At 37.4% G+C, this 20,350-nt stretch overlaps 1 protein-coding gene across 1 annotated transcript; it reads left to right on the top strand.

Moving 5' to 3' along the window:
* Nucleotides 1–18,672: 18,672 nt before the first annotated feature.
* LOC101974316 (interferon alpha-5) lies at nucleotides 18,673–19,458 on the top strand. Its single transcript, XM_013363182.3, has one exon. The coding sequence runs from the start codon at nucleotides 18,826–18,828 to the stop codon at nucleotides 19,396–19,398; it is 573 nt and encodes a 190-aa protein (XP_013218636.2). The 5' UTR covers nucleotides 18,673–18,825; the 3' UTR covers nucleotides 19,399–19,458.
* The last annotated feature ends 892 nt before the right edge of the window (nucleotides 19,459–20,350 follow it).

The following is a 20,350-nucleotide window of genomic DNA, read 5'->3' as shown; positions in this document are numbered from 1 at the left end:
TGAAAAAATGCTCAACATCTCTAGCAATTAGAGAAATGAAATCAAAACGATCATAAGATTTCATCTCACTCCAATCAGAATGGCAGCTATTAAGAATACAAACAACAATAAGTGTTGCGGAGGATGTAGGGAAAAGGGAAAACTCATACTGCAGATTGGTGCAGCCAATCTGGAAAGCAGTATGGAGATTCCTTGAAAAACTAGGAATGGAACCACCATTTGATCCAGCTATCCCACTCCTTGGTTTATACCCGAGGACTTAAAAACATCATACTGCAGGGGCACAGCCATATCAATGTTTGTAGCAGTACAATTCACAATAGCTAAACTGTGGAATCAACCTAGATGTCCTTAAGTAGATGAATGGGTAGGGAAACTTTGGTATGTATACACAATGGAGTACTACTCAGCATTTTTAAAAGAGAATAAAATCATGGCATTTTTAGGTAAATGGATGAAGTTGGAGAACACAATGCTAAGTGAAGTTAGCCAATTCCAAAAAAACAAAGGCCAAATGTTTTCTTTGATATGAGGATGCAGACACATAATGACGATTGGAGAATGGGGGTGCAGGGAGCATTGGAGGAATGGAGGGACTTTAGATAGGACAAAGGGGAGGGATGGGAAAGGGGAGGGCTCAAGAAGGTAAGAATGATGGTGGAATGAGTTAGACATCATTACCCTAAGTACATGTATAAGACACGAATGGTGTGAAAATACTTTGTGTACAACCAGTGTCTTGATAATTTGTGCTCTATATGTGTAATGTGAAATGAATCACATTCTGCCATCATGTACAACAAATCAGTATTTGAAAAAATAAAAAAGAACCATTAAAAATAAAGAAAAACAAAAACAAAATATTAGGAGTTTTGTGAATACTAAACAAACAGTTGCATTTCAAATCCTTTTGCACAGTACCTTTCATAGGCTGAAAATTTAACATTAGGTAGTATTTTCTTATTTTTTCTTTGTTGTCTAGGAGAATAGTATTTGTCTTTCTAGAAAATTCTTAGAAGTGTGCGCTACCTCTCAGTCCCTGACGACTAAAGGAGGCAGCCCGAATGTCCATAATTCTATCGGGTTCTGCGGAGGCTTAAGAATGATTCTTTTTCACTTTAACAAAGTGTCCTTTACTTGCACTCAGGACATGATGACTTACATTAATACCTGACAGTGGGAATGAACCTCTCCATGAAGGTGCAAAAGACACAAGGTGTTTCGTTTCGATTTTGGCTCCTGGAACACCCCTTTTCCCTCAGCATCCCAGAACACATTCCCATAGCACCACAGTTTCCTTCCTCTCTCAGGTAGAATTCCAGGACACCCTTGTCATTCTCTCCCTTCACCTGCCTGCCCATTCACACGGGGATGCTTTCTGATGTGTTGTGGTTTCAGCTTTACAGTTTCCCCAAAGAAAAGTGCAGCACAAATAGAAAGCAGAAGTTCTATAAATTGTCTAGGTTTTGCACAGACATCTGCTGGAGAGCTCTCTCTCATGTGCGATTTCCGTTGCATGTGATGTCATAGTAGCTGTACCCAAAGGAAAGAGAAAGCAGCATCCAGTGCATAAAGGCCAAGGGAAACTCTTTCAGGGACTAGTGGCGGTGGCCCAGAGTGACAAGGGCAGTGACAGGTTTGGGGGCAGGTTTCTGATCTATGCAGAAGTCCTACCACTGCATCAGGATTTCTCCTCATATTGCAGAAACTACTTTGGAACAATGATGAGTCTAATGTCTAGATTCAGTCAGGAAATGACAGCTTGTCGACAGTTCTGAATGAGGAGTTCATTTACAAAACTGAAGTGAAAGACATGGTGCTCCCCTGAGATTCTGATGGCTGGCACATTCCTCCCTATTGCTCTGGCTTACATTCTTTCATTAGAAAAATCAAAATAATCATTTCCCCCTTCCTCTAGAATTCCCCACTCGGGGGGTCTTCCTTCACTCCTCATTAGCCTGCTCTGCATATGCATACAGCTGTTTTCCCTTGTGGTTTTTCATCACTTTCCCTTTAGTAGTACAGATACCACATTTGAAATCAAATGTTGAGTGAAAGTTCTCGGTTTGTCAGAAACTCCTAAGTGACTGGCTCTTGTTCAAGCGTCATGGATATTTTTGGAAATGAGGGAATGTCCCTGTGACAGTGATGTCACAGTACTTGTAGCTAAAAGGAAACCGCAAGATCTCTTGTACTCTGAGGCTATCACAAGCTTACAGGGGACGACCGCCACCTACTGGCCACTAGGGATGAAGAGGTACTTTCCTGAAAAGAAATCACTGGAGTAGTGGAACTTGTTTTCTTGGCATTTATATCTTAGAAAGGGAAAATACTCCAGCTTCAGGCAGGTCCTGTCCTCTGGAAAATGGACAGGACTGTGGGGGTCGGCGGGGAAGTTTCACAGTGCCTCTTTTTCCCCTCCAACCTGCTCAGCAGTCCAGACTCTCCTGGCCCAGCACTCCTTTCAACTTCCTAAGACACAAAGCTGGAGATGGGGAGCCGCCCACGTGATGTGGAGCTTTAAGGGAAGTCAGGGAAAATCTCTTGTTGGATGGTGCATTACAAATTTCTTCCTATGATCCAGATTCCATTCCTTTGCCCTATAACTAGAGGGAAGTTTTCACTTACTCTCAATGAAGCATGAGATTGTCTAAGTGCAGTCTAGACTTGGTTATCAGAACAACAGGGGAGAGTAAAGGACTTCAGAGGACACAGCTGCCAGCTGACCCTGTGGACTCTGTTTGGGTAGGACCAGAAAGGACTCAAACAATCTTCCCAGCATTGAGATTCATAAATGAATTGGGAAGTGATTGTGAACAGCTCAGGAGGGAGGAAGGGGCTTCATTTCAGCTGGGATCTCTCAAATCTAAGTATACCCTGGACCTTTACATTGCTTCACTCCTGTTAATGAGATAGAGGGCTGCTGTTTACACGAAGAGTGGTTTTGATCTCTTACCTTTCTTTCCTTCTCCGTTATTTGTTTGGAAACTAGTTCAGGAGCAGAGCTACATGGATGGACTTTGTTGTTGTTGCTGCTGTGTTGTTTTTGATAAACCTGTCTTTGAGTGCTAACATCTTTCAATCATTATGACCTCTTCCATTCTTTTTTTTCTGCTTACTTACACTTCATGTAATTTTTCAATATATTCATATCAGACTTTATGTGTATATTATTTGGAAAGGCTGTATGGCTAATTCCATAATATAATCTTTCTGTGATAATCTTTGTAACCATACAGTGCTTCAAATCCATGTTTTATTAACTTGTTACATGTTCAATAGAACGTTGAGCCTAGAGGCAGGGCTGGAGGTATAGGTCATGGGTGGGCTAGGGGGACAGTCAACACTGGGTCATCCAATGTTCCTCACTGCAGAGACATTCTGTGCTTCAACCATCCCCAGCCACACTCTGGCACATCTAGTTCACCCAAATAAGGGGTACAGAAAGATTAAAGCAGTGTGCAAGGGGTCCAAGAATCACGACACAGCACAACCTAGAGACAATCAAGTTTTTCAAGCTTCATGATCATGAAAGTGAACATGGCTACTCCTGACTCTCCCTGTCTATTAATGCCTGAATTATGGAGGTCAATGCCCACTGATATCCAGTTGGGCACAGAAACACAGTAAGCAGAGGGAACCTGCTGACACCTTATAACCAATGAACTGCCGCAGAATTCAGCAGCAGAATTCAACTATGCCCCTATTTAGAGGTTTCTGTGTTCTGACTCCCCAGAAAGGTGACAAACTTACATGTTCACAATATCAAAGCTCATGTCTAAAAATGGGAAGAAGTTCAAAGAGCCAGTTTGAGAATAGAAGGATAAGAGTGACGCTCAAAGTGTCCACTGGAACAATAGCTGGTCCTCAGGAAATGAAGAAATGAGTCTCTTTTTCCTTCAGATTATAAAGCCAGATTTCTGATTCAGAATCCTTCAATTTGTGTCACCTAACATGGAGAGATGACTGAAGTGGAGGCAGAGAGCAGAATCCAACCCCTCACCCCCAGATGACTGAAGTGGAGGCAGAGAGCAGAATCCCACCTCCCACCCCCAGAGATAAGGACAACATCAGTTTCCCCAGCATGAGAGACAGGGAGAGCACAGCAGACTGCAGAGGTCTGGCAGGGTGAAGGGTTGCTCCAGTGGGGGTCAGCAAGGCTTCCAGCACAGGGAGATTATTCATGAGGCCACCGAATCTCTCAATCCTAGTTATGAGGCAGCTCCTTCAGAAATAAGCAATATGTGAACAGCACTTGAACTACAGGGTCACAGGCAGGCACTGGAGAACATTCAGCAATTAATGAGACACCACATTTCTTTGTTTCATTATGCATTTATTTTTAGCCTCTTAAACTGGTGCATTCAAATAATCCATGATAGTGGGATTCATAGTGATATATTCATATGATGCACATAACTTAATGTGGTTAATTTCATTTCACAGTACCTCCCATTTCACTCTCCTCCTCCCCCATGTTAATGCTGTCCTCTATTCTTCCCATCACCCTACTATTTTCATCAAAAGTGTTTTTTTTCCTACCTTTGTCTGTCTCGATTCCACATAAGAGAGAAAACATACAAATCTTGACTTTTTGAATCTGGCTGATTTTTCTTAACAATGTTGTCCAGGTCTATCCATGAAACTGAAAATGCCATAATATCCTTCTTCTTTATGGCTACATAAAACTCCATTGTGTGTGTGTGTGTGTGTGTGTGTGTGTGTGTGCGTGTGCGTGTGTGTATGTATGTGTATGTCTGAATTGTGCTGCTGTAAACATGGGTATGCATGTATCATTTCAGCTGCTGATTATAGTTTTGGGATAAATACTCAGGAGTGATCTAGCTGAGTGACATGGCATACTTATTTTTAGTGTCCTGAGCAACCTCCATACTGGTTTCCATAATAGTTGTACTACTTTACAGTCCTAGTAACAGTGGTTAAGTGTTTCTTTCCCCCCACATCCTCACCAACCTTGATGTTCATTTGTATTCTTGATGCTTGTCATCCTAACTGCTGTAAGATTAAAAACCTCTGTGTACTTTTGATTTCCGTTTCCCTGATGCTAGGGATTTTGAACCTTTTTTTCATGTTTGCTAGTCATTTATATTTCTTTATTGGAAATATCCAAACAGTTTATTTGCCATTTATTAAATGGTTTTTTAGTGTTAAGTTCTTTGAATTCTTACATATCCTGTATGTTAATCTTTTCTCAGAGGAGGAGCTGGCAGAAATTTTCTCTTTACACTCAATCATCTCCATGGATCAGAAATTTTCAAATTTGATTCCATTTCATTTGTTAATTCTTTTTTACTAGAACATTATTCTTATATATAGTTAATTATATAACATAGCAGTGGGGTTCATTTTGACAAAATCATAGATGCAAGGAATTTGATTTCAATCATTATTCCCCTTTCTCTTCCTCTACCCTTCATCATTTTCCCTATTCTACTCTTTTGATTTTTTCTTTTGCTCCTTCATTCATTTATTTACATTTGATGGGTACTTTCTACATATACATAAAGGTGAAATTTCCTTTGGCACATTTATAAATGCATGTAGCATGACTTTGTTAAATTCATTCCATATTTCTTTTCTCTTTCCCTTTTTCCCCTCCTCCTTCTCATTCTCCTCCTTCAACTATATATTGGTGATATCTGATCCCACCCCTGATGCCTTCTTTCCCTTATTTTGCTCTAGTTTCCACATATGAGAGAAAACATTCAACCTTTGATTTGCTGAGTCCAGCAACATTTCCTCTGTTTCCATCCATTTATCAGCAAGTGCCATTGTTTCATTCTTCTTTATGGCTGTATAAAATTCTATGGTGTGTATAATATCACATTTTCTTGACCCATTCATCTATTAATAAGAATCCAGGCTGATTCCGTGATTTGGTTATTATGAATTGGGCTGCTATAAACATTGAAGTTGCTGTATCCATATAGTTTGCTGATTTTAGTTCTTTTAGATAAATAGCAGGGAATGAGATAGCTGGGTCTTGTTGTGGTTCCATTTCTAGTTTTTTGAGGAATCTCCATACTGCTTTCTAGAGTGGTTGTACTCATTTGCAATCCTACCAACAGTGTATCACTATACCTTATGTGGGTTATCCCCCACATCCTTAATGGCATTTATAATTATTTGTATTCTTGATAATTGCCATATTCACTGTGGTGAGGTGCAGTCTTAGTAGAGTTTTGATTTACAATTCCTTGATCACTAGATATGTTCAATATTTTTTCATATATTTGATTGGCCATTGTGTTTCTCATTTTGAGAGGTGTATGTTTAGTTCTTTTGCCCATTTATTGATTTGGTTATTTGATTCTTTGGTGTTAAGTTTTTTGAATTCTTTATATTTTCTGGATATGGATACCCTATCAGAGAAGCAGCTTGCAAAGATTTTTTTCCCATTCTGTAAGCTCTGTCTTCATGCTTTTAATCATTTCATTAACTGTGCAGAAGTTTTTTAATTTGATGGTACGTCACTTATTGATTCTTGGTTTTATGTTTGGGGCTTTAGGGATCTTACTAAGGAAGTCAGTGCATGTATCTATATAATGAAATATTGATCCTATGTTTTCTTATAGCAATTGCACAGTTTCTGGTTTAATTCCCAAGTCTTTGACTCATTTTCATTTGACTTTTGTACAGGATGAAAGATTTTGTTATTCTACATATGGATATCCAGTTTTCCCAGTACCACTTGTTTAAAAGGCTGTCTTTTCTTCAACGTATATTTTTGGCAACTTTGTCAAGAATTAGATGACTATCTGTAGATTTGTCTCTGTATCTTCCATTAGTTCCATTGGTCTTCATATCTGTTTGGATGACAATACCATGTTGGTTTTGTTACTATAGCTCTGTGATATAATGTGAGATTGGGTATTGTAATTCGTCCAGCATTGCTCTTGCTTGGAATTGCTTTGGCTATTCTGAGTCTCTTATTCTTCCAAGTGAATTTAAGGACTTTTTTTTCTAGTTCTGTGAAAAGTGTCATTGGTATTTTGATGGGGATTGCTTTGAATCTGAATATTGCTTTTAGTAGTATGTCCATTTTGACAATATAAATTCTGCCTATCCCAGAGCATGGGAGGTCTTTCTGTCTTCTAAGTTCTTCTTCAATTTCTTTCTTCAGTGTTCTGTGACTATTATTGTGGACATCTTTCACCTCCTTGGTTAGATTAAGACCCAAGTTTGTTTGGTTTTGAGTTTATTGTGAAAGGAATGATCTTTTAAATTTCTTTTTGAACAGAATCACTGTTGAAGCATAGGAAAGGTATTGATTATGAGTGTTGATCTTGTATTCTGCTACTTTGCTAAATTTATTTATCAGCTCTAGAAGTCTTCTCATGGAGGTTTTTTGTTTTGGAGGGGGAGGGTCTTCTATATATACTATCATGTCATCAACAAACAGAAATAGTTTGACTTCTTTTCCTATTTGTATCCCATTCATTTCCTTCTCTTTGTCTCATTTCTTTGGCTAGAGTTTCAAAAACTACATTGAGCATATGTGATGAGAGTGCAGGTCCTTGTCTTTTTGCTGATTTTAGAGGAAATGCTTTCAGTTTTTCTCTGTTCACTATGATGTTGGCTTTAGGTTTGTCATATAAAGCGTTTATAATATTGAGTTAATTTCCTTCTATCTTAGTTTTTCTAATGTTTTTAACATGAATGTGTGCTGGATTTTTATCAAAGGCTATTTCTGAATTTATTGAGATGATCATATGATGCTTGTTCTTAATTCTACTTAAATGGTGAATTATATTTATTAATTTGCATATGTTGAGCCAATGCTGCATCCCTGGAATGAAGCCTACTAGATCTTCTTAAGAGGTTTTTGAATGTGGTTTGCTAATATTTTATTAAGAGTTTTTGTTTAAGAAATATAGCTTAAAAGAGGAAAGATTTGTTTTTACTCATGGTTTCAGAGGTTTTGTTCTGTTACTGATTGACTTCATTGCTTTGGTCCTGATGCAAGGCAGGGTAGTATGGTGGACGTGTGTGGTGGAACAAAGCTGCTCCTCATGAAAATTGTAGCAGAGATGGGGGAGAAATAGTCTGGGGATGAGATATAGTTTCCCATGGCATGCCCTTAACACTCTCTTCAACTAGGTCCCTCCTCCTATTGTTTCTACCACCTCCCAATAATGTCAACCACTATTAACTCTTAATGTATTCATCCACTGATGAGGTCAGACCCTCATGTCCAATCATTTTTGAAAAATCCCACCTCTAAATATACCTGCACTGTGGACCAATGGGTTTATCATAAGTATCTATGAAATATTTTGTATCCAAAATCCAAACAACTATACAAAGTAATACTGTAATCCCAGCAACTCAGGAGGCTGAGAAAGCAGAGGATCATGAGTTCAAAACCACTATCAGTAACCACAAGGTACTAAGCAACTCAGTGAGATCTGTCTATAAATAAAATGCAAAGTAGGGCTGAGGATGTGGCTTAGTAGTTGAGTGTCCCTGAGTTCAAATCCTGATACCAAAAAAAAAAAAATAATTTTCCATAAAACAACTAGAAATGCGTTTATAGTTTCTCAATCATAGAAATGAAAGTATCTAGGGAGATAGAAATGCCAATTACTCTGATTTGATCATTATACATTTTTTACATATAAAACCCAATAATATTCCCCATAAATAAGTAAAAAAATTATATGTAAATTAAAACACAAAAATGAAAGAAATGATAAAATATACTTAACACAAAATTAATCATCTTTTTAAAATATATTTTTAGTTATACATGAACATAGTATCTTTATTTATTTTATTAGGTGCTGAGGATTGAACCCAGTGCCTCACAGGTGCTAGGCAAGTGCTCTACCACTGAGCCACAACCCCAGTTCCAAAAATTCAGCATTTTGATGGGTTGAGGGTTCATGCCTGTAATCTGAATGACTCCAGGAATCTGAGGCAGGAGGATTGGAAACTCGAGACCAGCCTCAGCAATTCAGCAAGACCCTGTATCCAAATAAAAAATAAAAAGAAGGTGCTGGGGAGGTGACTGAGTAGTTGAGTGCCCCTGGGTTCAATCCCCAGTACCCCACCCCCCCACAAAAAAATTACCATCTCTCCCTTTTGAAATACATAGTTCAGTAATGGTAAGTATAATTACACTGTTGTGCAACTGCAACCAATCTCCAAACATTTTCATTTTACGAAACAGAAACCCTATTCCCATTAAGCATCCACTTCCCTTTCTTCCCTACCCCCCTTCCAACCCTGGCAATTTGCATTCTACCTACTTTCAAGTACTTCACATAAGTGGAACCACACTGTATTTCTTTTTTCAAACCTGGGTTACATCCCTTAGCACAAGAGCCTCAAGGTTTAATCACATCATAGCATGTGTCTGATATTATTATATCATTATATGATATGCAAATATATTCTACCATTCTAAAAGTTACCTTTTTACTTTTTAGTTTGTGTCCTTGATGCACAAAACTTATTAAATTTTGATGTAGCCCTGTTTATTTATGTTGGCTTTAGTTGTCTGTGTTTTTTTGGTGTCATATCCAAGAATTTGTTGCTGAATCTTGAGTTTTCTCTTCAACTTTTCTACCTGGCTTATTGTAGCTTTCAGGTCTTATGTTTAAGTCTATGCAGGTATATCTTGAAGAAATTACACATTAAGTTCCAGATCATTGCAATGAAGCACTAACGCTATAAAGCAAGTCACAAGAATTCCAATTTTCTCAGGGAATATAAAAGATGTGAATACATTTTATTGTAGCCTATTTGGTGATCATCAGCATTATATACTGAAAAATCTGTATGTCTTAATTTAAAACAAATTTATTAGCTAAAGAATTGCTAACAATCCTCTGGGCTTATAGCAAATCCTAATCTTCCTGCTGGTGAAGGGTCTTGCCCTTGAAGCTATTGACAGATCAGTGCAGTGGTGGCTGATTTTTGGAGTAAGTATGGTAATACCTTAAAATAAGACAACGATGAAGTTTTCCAAGTCCAATGACTTTTTTGGGGGGGGAGGAGACCAAGAATTTAATCACTGAGACACATCCCCAGCCATTTGTTTGTTTGTTTGTTGAGACAGGGTCTTGCTAAGTTGCTTAGGGCCTCACTATGTTGCTGAGGCTGGCTTTCAACTCCTGATCCTCCTACCTCAGCCTCTTCGCCACTGGGGTCACAGGCATGCCCCCACCATGCCTGGCCTGACTCTTCATTTTATGAAATATTTCTCCTTAGTGTGCAACACTGTTTAATAGCATTTTACCCACAATAGAAATTTGTTCAAAACTGGAGCCAATCCTCTGCTTTGTCAACTAAATTTAAGTAATATTTTGAATCATTTTTTTCTAATTTAAACAATATTTACAACATCTCATTTGGAATAGATTTCATCTCAAGAAATTATTTTCTTTGCACATCCAGAAGATATAATTCCTTCCTTATCCATTAAAGTTTTATCATGAGGCCATAACCAAGCAGTCATATACTCAGATTCCACTTCTAATTCCACTTCTAGTTTTTTTGTTATCTTTTGCCTTATCTTCACTTATTTCCTAATATCTTAAACTAGTCAAAGTCTCCAATAAGGTCTGAAATCAACTTCTTTCAGATTTCTGTTAATTTTACTGTTTTAACCTTTTTCCATGGGTCATGAATGTTCTTAGTGGTTTCTAGAACAGTTAATCCAGAAGCTTTTCAGAAGAATCACTATCAATGGCAGCTATAGCCTTAAAGTACATATTTCTCAAATGCTAAGACTTAAACTCATTCCTTGATCCATTTTGTGCAGAATGGGTGTTGTGTTAGACATGAGAAAAATACTAATTTTTTTGTACATCTCCATCAGAGCACTTGGGACATTGTTAATAAGCATTAATATTTTGAAAGGAATCTTCTTTTTTTCTGGGTAGCAAATCGCAAGAGTAAGCTTCAAATATTCAGCAAACTATGTTATAAACAGATGTGCGTCATTGTTGCTTTGTTCTTTCATTTGCACTGGTAGAGTATCTCTGGAATAATTAATTGTTAAGGGCCCTAGGATTTTCAGCATGGCAAGTGAAAATTGGCTATGTTATTCCATAACAATAGAGAGTCAGTCTGTCCTTTGGAGCTTTGAGGCAGGAACTGACATATCTTTAGTTCTAGAGTCCTAGATGGTATCTTTTTCCAATATAAGGCTGTTTTGTCTGCACTGAAAATATGTTTTATGGAGATATCTGCCTTCATCAGGTATGTTGGGGTTTCTGGATAACTTGCTGAGGCTTCTACCTCAGCCCCTGCTCCTTCACCTGGCACTTTTATGTCGTGGACTTGGCTGCTTTCCTTAAGCCTCATGAACCAACCTCTGCTGGCTTCAGACTTTTCCTCTGTATCTTTCTTCCCTCTCTCATACTTCACAGAACTGAAGAGAGCTGGTTTCTTTCTCTGTATTAGGTTGCTTTGATCTTCTATCCAGAATACTAAAACTTTCTCCATATCAGCAATAAAGCTATTTAGCATACTTATCATTCCCTAGAGTAGCACTTTGAATTTCCTTGGAGAACTTACCCTTGGCATTCACAACATGGTTGACTGTTTGGTAAAGAGGTCTAGATTTTGTCCTATCTCAACTATTGATTTGACTTGCTCACCAAGTTTAATCATTTTTAGATTTTTATTTAAAATAAGAGGCCTGCAACTCTTTAACTTGAACACTGTAAGGTTATATATTGGCCTAATTTCAAATTGGGGTGTCTCAGGGAATAGAGAAGTACAAGGAGAGGGATCAAAATTGGGGAATGGGAGATCAATGAAGCAATAAGAACACACACAACATTTATCAATGAAGGCTACTGTGTCTAGAGAACTATGGCAATGGTTGCAGTATCCCAAGATGGAGGTGACCAGGGGAGCTCCACATTGGTAGGTGGGAGGCCACATAGGAGTTGAGGCTGGAGTTCCTGCATGTGGGCAGAAGCTGGGTGTCCTGCCTGGGAGTGGTGGCCAGAATTCCTGCCAGGTGAGCAGCCAGGAGTCCTGCGCATGTGCTAATGCTCATAGTCTTACTCAGGCACCCAGAGGTCCTGTGTGGGCAAGTGTCTGAGAGTTTTGCTCTAATGCTGAGGCCTGGAGACCTGCGTGGTTACAGCAGCCTTGATTCTTGCAAGAGAAACCATCAGGGGTCCTCTAAACACTCACAGAGAAATAGTATTCCCACTACGTGAATCCCAGGTCACGAAGCAACACAGAACGTAGCCTCCCTCTAGCCCACCATCTTGGTCTTCTCTTATATACTGCAATTTCTTTATCCATTCATCTATTGAAGGGCATCTAGGTTGCTTCCACAGTTTAGCTATTGTGAATTGAGCTGCTATGAACATTGATGTGGCTGCATTACTATAGTATGCTCATGTTAAGTCCTTTGGGTATAGATCAAGGAGTGGAATAGTTGAGTCAAATGGTGGTTCCATTGCAATATTTCTTTTTTTTTATTTTTTATTTTTTTTTATTTTTATTTTTTTTATTGGTTGTTCAAAACATTACAAAGCTATTGACATATCATGTTTCATACATTAGATTCAAGTTGGTTATGAACTCCCATTTTTACCCCAAATACAGATTGCAGAATCACATCTGTTACATATCCACATTTTTACATAATGCCCTATTGCTGAGGGCCATTACCAAGTAGGAATGACGCATCGAAATTTCCTTGCCAAGCGTACCCCATGCTGCTTAGAGGACATTTGATGGAACATTGCATGCATGCTTTAATAAGGTGACCTTGCTCAAGGACCAAGGCGGATTCGGGTTTAGAGCTGATCAGGTTTGAGGAAGTAACCGGCTCCTTGAGTTTAAGGCGTTGCCAGTTTAAGATAATGGGTTTTAGGGAAGTTGGCGGTTGAAGATTATTGCTGGGATTAGGGTGTTCCTGCTGCTTGTTCCCGTTGAGTTCTCGTGAGATTAAAATGGGATTTGGAGAGAGCCTCGTGGAGTAGGTGGTCGGTGAGGGAGACAGCAGAACGCGTTTGCCCCTGGACCTGTGTGGAGGTGGTGTGAGAGCTGGAATAAAGAATTGCTGTTTGAACCTACAAAGCTGTGAGTGCCTCGTGATTCTGGTGCCAAGCCGAGACATTGGCCTTGGCACCCTATTAGTAACTGTTGTATTCTGCTCCCTTTCCTATCCTCTACTATCCCCCCTCCCCTCCCCTCCCATCTTGTCTCTCTACCCCATCTACTGTATTTCACTTCTCTCCTTGTTTATTTACCCATTCCCCTCGCAACCTCTTATGAGTGCTTTAGTATAACAATGAGCGTCTCCCTCCATTACCATGCAATTTCTCTTTTCTCTCCCTTTCCCTCCCACCTATTGTATCTGTTTAATGTTGATCTTTCCTTCCTGCTCTTCCTCCCTGCTCTAATCCTGGTTATTCTCATTATATCAAAAAAGACATTTGGTATTTGTTTTTTAGGGATTGGCTAGCTTCACTAAGCATAATCTGCTCTAGTGCCATCCATTTCCCTGCAAAATCCATGATTTTGTCATTTTTTAGTGCTGCGTAATATTCCATGGTGTATAAATGCCACATTTTTTTTATCCATTCATCTATTGAAGGGCATCTGGGTTGGTTCCACAGTCTAGCAATTGTGAATTGTGCCGCTATGAACATTGATGTGGCAGTATCCCTGTAATAAGCTCTTTTAAGGTCTTCAGGGAATAGTCCGAGAAGGGCAATAGCTGGGTCAAATGGTGGTTCCATTCCCAGCTTTCCCAGGAATCTCCATACTGCTTTCCAAATTGGCTGTACTAGTTTGCAGTCCCACCAGCAATGTACAAGAGTACCCTTTGCAAGATTTCTAAGGAATCTCCACACTGCTTTCCAGATTGGTTGCACCAATTTGTAGTCTCACCAGTGTTGTATAAGTGTGCCTTTTTCCCTACATTCTCTCCAACACTTATTGTTGTGTGTATTCTTGGTAACTGCCATTCTGACAGGAATAAGATGAAATTTAGAGTAGTTTTGATTTAATTTCTCTAATTGCTAGAGATGTTCAGCATTTTTTCATATATTTGTTGATTGATTGTATATCACCTTCTGAGAAGTATATGTTCAGCTCCTTAGCCTATTTATTGATTGGGTTGTTTGTTTTTATGATGTTAAGTTTTTAGGTTCTTTGTATACCCTAGAGATTAGTGCTCTATTTGCTATGCATGTGGCAAAAATCTGCTCCCAGAATGTAGGCTCTCTCTTCAACTCATTGATTGTTTCTTATGCTGAGAAGAAGCTTTTTAATTTGAGTCCATTCTGTTTATTAATTCTTGATTTTATTTCTTGCACTTTAGGATTCTTGTTAAGGAAATCAGGACCTAATTTGACATGATGAAGATTTGAACCTACTTTTTCCTCAACTAGGCACAGGATCTGGCCTAATTCCTAGGTTCTTGATCCACTTTGAGTTGTGTTTTGTGCATGGTGAGAGATAGGAGTTTAGTTTCATTTTGCTGCATATGGATTTCCAGTTCTCCCAGCACCATTTGTTGAAGAGGCTATTTTTTCTCCACTATATGTTTTTGTCAATTTTGTCTAGTATGAGATAACTGTACTTATTTGGTTTTTGTCTCTGTGTCTTCTATTCTATACCATTGGTCTACATGTCTATTTTGGTGCTGATACCAATCCTTTTTTGTTACTATAGCTTTAAAGTATACTTTACGGTCTGGTATTGTGATGCTTGCTGCTTCAGTCTTCTTGCTAAGGATTGCTTTGGCTATTCTGGGCCTCCAAATGAATTTCATGATTGCTTTTTCTATTTCTATAAGGAATGATAATGGAATTTTAATTGGAACTACATTGAATCATGTATGGGTAGTATGGCCATTTTGATATTATTAATTTTCCCTATCCCACAGCGTGGGAGATATGATACCATAATTATTAATTATTCCACAAAATAGAAAAGGAAGGAACTCTTCCAAACTCATTATACAAAGCTAGTATCATCGTGATACCAAAACCAGGCAAAGACACATTAAGAAAAGAAAATTTCAGATTAATATCCCTGATGAACATTGATGCAAAAATTCTCAATAAAATTCTGGCAAATTGCATACAAAAACATATTTGAAAAATAGTGCACCATGATCAAGTGGGGTTCATTCCAGGGATGCATGGTTAATTCAACATATGGAAATCAATAAATATAATTCATCACATTAATAGACTTAAATAAAAGAATCATATGATTATATCAATTAATGCAGAGAAAGCATTTGACAAAACAGAGCACCTTTCATGCTCAAAATACTAGAAAAAATAGGAATAGTAGGAACATACCTCAACATTGTAAAAGCTATCTATGCCAAACCCAAGGCCAACATCATTCTAAATGGAAAAAAATTGGAAGTATTACCTCTAAAAACTGAAACAAGACAAAGATGCCCTCTTTCACCACTTCTATTCAACATGGTACTTGAAACACTGGCCAGAGCAATTAGACATATGAAAGAAATTAAAGGGATACGAATAGGAAAAGAAGAATTCAAATTATCATTATTTGCTAACATCATGATTCTATAACTAGAGGATCCAAAGGACTCCACCAAAAAAAAAAAAACTCTAGAATTAATTAATGAATTCAGCAAAGTAGCAGGATATAAAATCAATACCCATAAATCAAAAGCATTTCTATACATCAGTGATGAATCCTCTGAAAGAGAAATTAGGAAAACTACCCTATTTACAATAGCCTCAAAAAAAATCTTGGGAATCAACTTAAGAAAAGAGGTGAAAGACCTCTACAATAAAATCTACAGAACACTAAAGAAATAAATTGAAGAAGAATTTAGAAAGATCTTTTGACCTCATATTTAAGGGTTTATTTCTGAGTTCTCTATTCTATTCCCATTGATTTAGATGTCTGATCTCATGCCATTATCATATTTTTTAAATTACTGTAGTTTTGTAATGTATTTTGAAATCAGGAAGGGTGGGCTTTGTTTTTCTTTCTCAAGATTGATTTGGCTCTTTTGGTCCTTTGAGATTCCATATGAAGTTTAGCGTAGTATATTCTATTTCTGTGAGGAAAAAAAATGCCTCTGTGGTTTTGTTAGGGCTTGCATTGTATTTGTAGATTTCTTTGGATATTAGGAACATCCTGACAATATTAAATCTTCCAATCCATAAAAACTGGATATCCTTTAATTTTTTTTTGCATCTTCTTTCACTTCTTTCAGCAATGGTTGGTACTTTTCATTGTACAGTTCTTGTTATTCTAAGGTTCAGCTTGTTTCTGAGTATTTTATTTTGATACAATTGTAAGTTTTTTAAATTTTTTAATAACTTTTTAATTTGATGTCTCAATTATTTATATTGATTCATATCATCTGAGAATTTGGTCTATACCCAAAAAGGACAGGAAGAATGAAAGATTGATGATTTGTGAGCACAAGACTACTTCCCCCAGAGAGTATCATGGTATGCTGTGAGCTGTGTGATTCAGGGAGAGTTGTATAGATATGTTTCTTTCTACATGACACCAGGCTAGTTATTTTCTAGAATAAGAAAATACAGATGAGCAAAGAAGAAGTGAAGTAATACTTGTGAGTTTAATGTGGCACTAGGCAAAGTCTGAAATTATTATGCAATTGCAGTAAGAAGCCCTAGAATCATATGAAACTTAAATGAACTAGAATTCCAGTGGTTTTAAATATAAGCTTAATAGGCATTGTCACTCAAGAAATAGATGGAAATATTTGCCATTGTCCATTATAATAGTAGGAAATATGGCCCTGATGAAGCACAATATCATTGATATTCATAAACACCTTTCTAGTAGGAATAGAAAATCTGAGAAACCTTTTCAGTAAAACATATTTCTTGAGGGACCATAATTAGGCCTAATACTGAGTATTTCCAATAAATAACATAAAGTACACTTGTTAAAGAGTTGATGTGCTAAAAAAAAATCCCATAACCAACCAACCACTGAAAAAGTAGGAACCTAAAGAGCTGAAGCAATCCAATTTTCTATGGAAAATAAAAAATGTAAACCAAGAATTCAAAATTGAGGCTGAAAGTTAATGCTTCACATGTTCATACCCAATATTTACCTAGTTGTAAATTTAGGAAAAAGATGTTTTCTTTTGTTTAATAAAAAAAACCAACTTGGGGGCTGGGATGTGGCTCAAGCGGTAGGGCGCTCGCCTGGCATGCGTGTGGCCCGGGTTCGATCCTCAGCACCACATACAAACAAAGATGTTGTGTCCGCCGAAAACTAAAAAAATAAATATTAAAAAAATTTCTCTCTCTCTCTCTCTCTCTCTCTCTCTCTCTCTCTCTCTCTCTCTCTCTCTCTCAAAATATCTATTGAATTAAAAAATTAGTGTAAAACAGTTTAAAAAAACAACCAACTTGGTTCAGGACCTATGAAACTTCTTTGAGAAACTTGAACTTTAATGCAAATACACAAAGAAAGATTTAAATCGATGATATCTTAGAGATTGCTGATTATATCACTTCCAAAGTTGCAAACATTAACTCTTTTTTTTTTTTTTAAGGAGAGAGTGAGAGAGAGAGAGAGAATTTTTAATATTTATTTTTTAGTTCTCGGCGGACACAACATCTTTGTTGGTATGTGGTGCTGAGGATCGAACCCGGGCCGCACGCATGCCAGGTGAGCGCGCTACCGCTTGAGCCACATCCCCAGCCCTGCAAACATTAACTCTTGCACTGTGAAAAAGAAAACATGGCTCTCTAAAGCTCAGTTCTATCCGACCAACTCTTGTTTCTTAGTACTCCTTTTCTTGGTTGGGTTTTCTTATGTGACACATGAAAAACACATTGACTTCATGGAAAATAGACAAGATACATGCAAGATTGAACCTATGACAAACTGATGGTACATTGCAGAACATTCTCTCCTCATTCCTTTGATCTCAAAGGCTATTGTGAGAGTGGACTTTGGTTATATGTGAGTTGTCATCTGTGGTCTTGAAGTTGTTTCCGATGTTTGAGCAACAGAGCTTCTAAGTTTGAGGTGGGTTTTGAGAATTAAATTGGAAATAGTTCATATTATATTACTTAAGTTAGTGAAGTTTGAAATCAGATCAATAATTCTATTAAATACTGAAAAGTTGTTAATAATCTCAGGTTGAATATCTAATAGCTAATGAGGTTAAAATTATTTCTCATGTGAAGCAAAGTACCTTAAAAATCATTGCAAAAAAATTTTTATTTTTACCTTTGAAAAAGTTTAAATCATTTTGAAGGACAAGATATTGATATTATTATCTATTTTTAAATTTAATATTCAGCATAATTTGATATATACAAATTTATGAGTTTATGAAATAAATTAAAGGTTACTCTACAAATTCAAATATTAATGTCACTTAAATGTAAAAAAAATTTCTAAGTGTGATTCTCAGCTTAAATTTTGTCACTCTTAATTCTGCATTGAATAAGAATGTTAAGTTCATACTTTTAATGTACAGAAGTACATATACTGATATAGAATATAGTTGTCTTATAAATTTTAATAAATTTTTTCATTAGGAATAAACTTATTAAAAGGATCTGATAGGGGGTGGGGTTGATGGGGAGAAGTAGAAGGAAAACAATAATGAAAACCAAAATAGTTGAGAAACACTGCTGAAAACCCAAGTAGACAATGCATAAAGGGAAGGAAAAACAAAAGTAGAAAGTTGTGGGAATGACATTCAGAAAATGGTATGTAGTGTGTTCTCTATTTAAGACATAGACACAAAGCGAAGTCTTCAGAGAACCTAGAGGCAAAGGTCCAAGATCACCCATCTCAGGAAGCCCTGCAGCATCTGCAAGATCCCCAATGGCTTTGCCCTTGGCTTTGCTACTGACCTTAGTGTTGATCATCTGCAAGTCCACCTGCTCCCTGAGCTGTGACCTGCCTCAGATCTACAACCTGGGTCTTGAAACTCCTGATGGAAATGAGGAGGGTGCCTTGACACTTCTGGAAAAAATGAGGAGAATTCCTACTTTCTCCTGCCTGAACTACAGAAAGGACTTTGCCTTCCCCAAGGAGCAGTTGGAGGGTGAGCAGGTGCAGAAGGCTCAAGCTGTTGCTGTTCTCCACCAGATGACGCAGCAGGTCTTCAACCTCTTCAGCACCCAGGAGGCCTTTGCTGCTTGGAACCAGACCCTCCTGAACACCTTCCTCACTGGCCTCCATCAGCAGCTGGATGACCTGAAAGACTGTGGGACCCAGCAGGTGGGGGTGGAAGAGGCTCCCCTGAGGGCTGTGAGGAAGTACTTCCACAGGATCACTGTCTACCTGAAGGAGAAGAAATACCTGCCTTGTGCCTGGGAGGTGGTCAGAGCAGAAATCATGAAATCCTTCTCTTCATCAGCCAACTTGTATGCAAGACTAAGGAGCATGGAATGAGACCCGGACCAGCAGGGAAATGCTTCTCACCTACGAACACACCCTGCCACACTCCCACAAGTTCTTCCATTTCAAAGACTCTCGTTGCTGCTTAATTGTGACAAAAATTCATCCAATTTGTCAGATGTGTTCAGAAGTTTAGGCAACATTGTGTTCAAATCTACAGGGACTAGTTTCTTACATCCCTGCAGATGTATCTATTATCTATTTAAATATTTATTTGTTTATCTATTTATAAAATTGATTTATTTTTTACATAAAATTATATATAACTTTACACTGTGATTAATAAAACACTTTCTTGATATTTAATCAATTTATTTTGGTTTTTTATTTATATTTTACTGTAGATACTTCTTGAATTTTAAATTCTTTACATTCCTGCATGTGGGTGAGGGGTTACATAAATATTTCTTTTCATCCTTTTTCATTTTTATCTCAATGGAATTGGACTTAATTTTTAAATGTTCATTTCAATGTTGAGTTCATTTCATCCATATCATTATTATTTTTTTATTTTCCAATCAAGTTAAACATGGTTGCTTTTGGTGTTGAGATTAACATAAAATAAATACAAATCTGGATATGATGAAAGAAAAGAATGAAAATTAAAAAAAGAAGAAGATGTATACAATGGTACTTCTCTTACTTGTACTTCTACCAACTCCACTGCTTAGGAATTCTGATTTCTCTCTCACTGATTTTGCCAATCCCATCTATTTTCCCACTTCTGTGATGACTTCAATACACACAACAGCTTACTGATATTCTTCTTCGATTAATTAATCTATTTTTAAATGATACGTAAAAAAACATAAAAATTGTACATGTTAATGGAATACTGTGCTATTTTTGATACGTTTATACACTGTGTATACATGTTTAAATGTTTAAACATGTTTAATGCTTAATGTTTAAATCAGGTTAAATAGATCTCCTTAATGTTGATCAT

This window comes from Ictidomys tridecemlineatus, chromosome 4 (assembly GCF_052094955.1).
Source record: "Ictidomys tridecemlineatus isolate mIctTri1 chromosome 4, mIctTri1.hap1, whole genome shotgun sequence".
In the NCBI taxonomy this organism is placed as follows: domain Eukaryota; kingdom Metazoa; phylum Chordata; class Mammalia; order Rodentia; family Sciuridae; genus Ictidomys; species Ictidomys tridecemlineatus.
This window is presented reverse-complemented; position numbering and strand designations above follow the sequence as displayed.

Bases quoted from the DNA above. Each gene is read 5' to 3' on its own strand.
- LOC101974316 (XM_013363182.3), top strand. From the start codon at position 18,826: ATGGCTTTGCCCTTGGCTTTGCTACTGACCTTAGTGTTGATCATCTGC.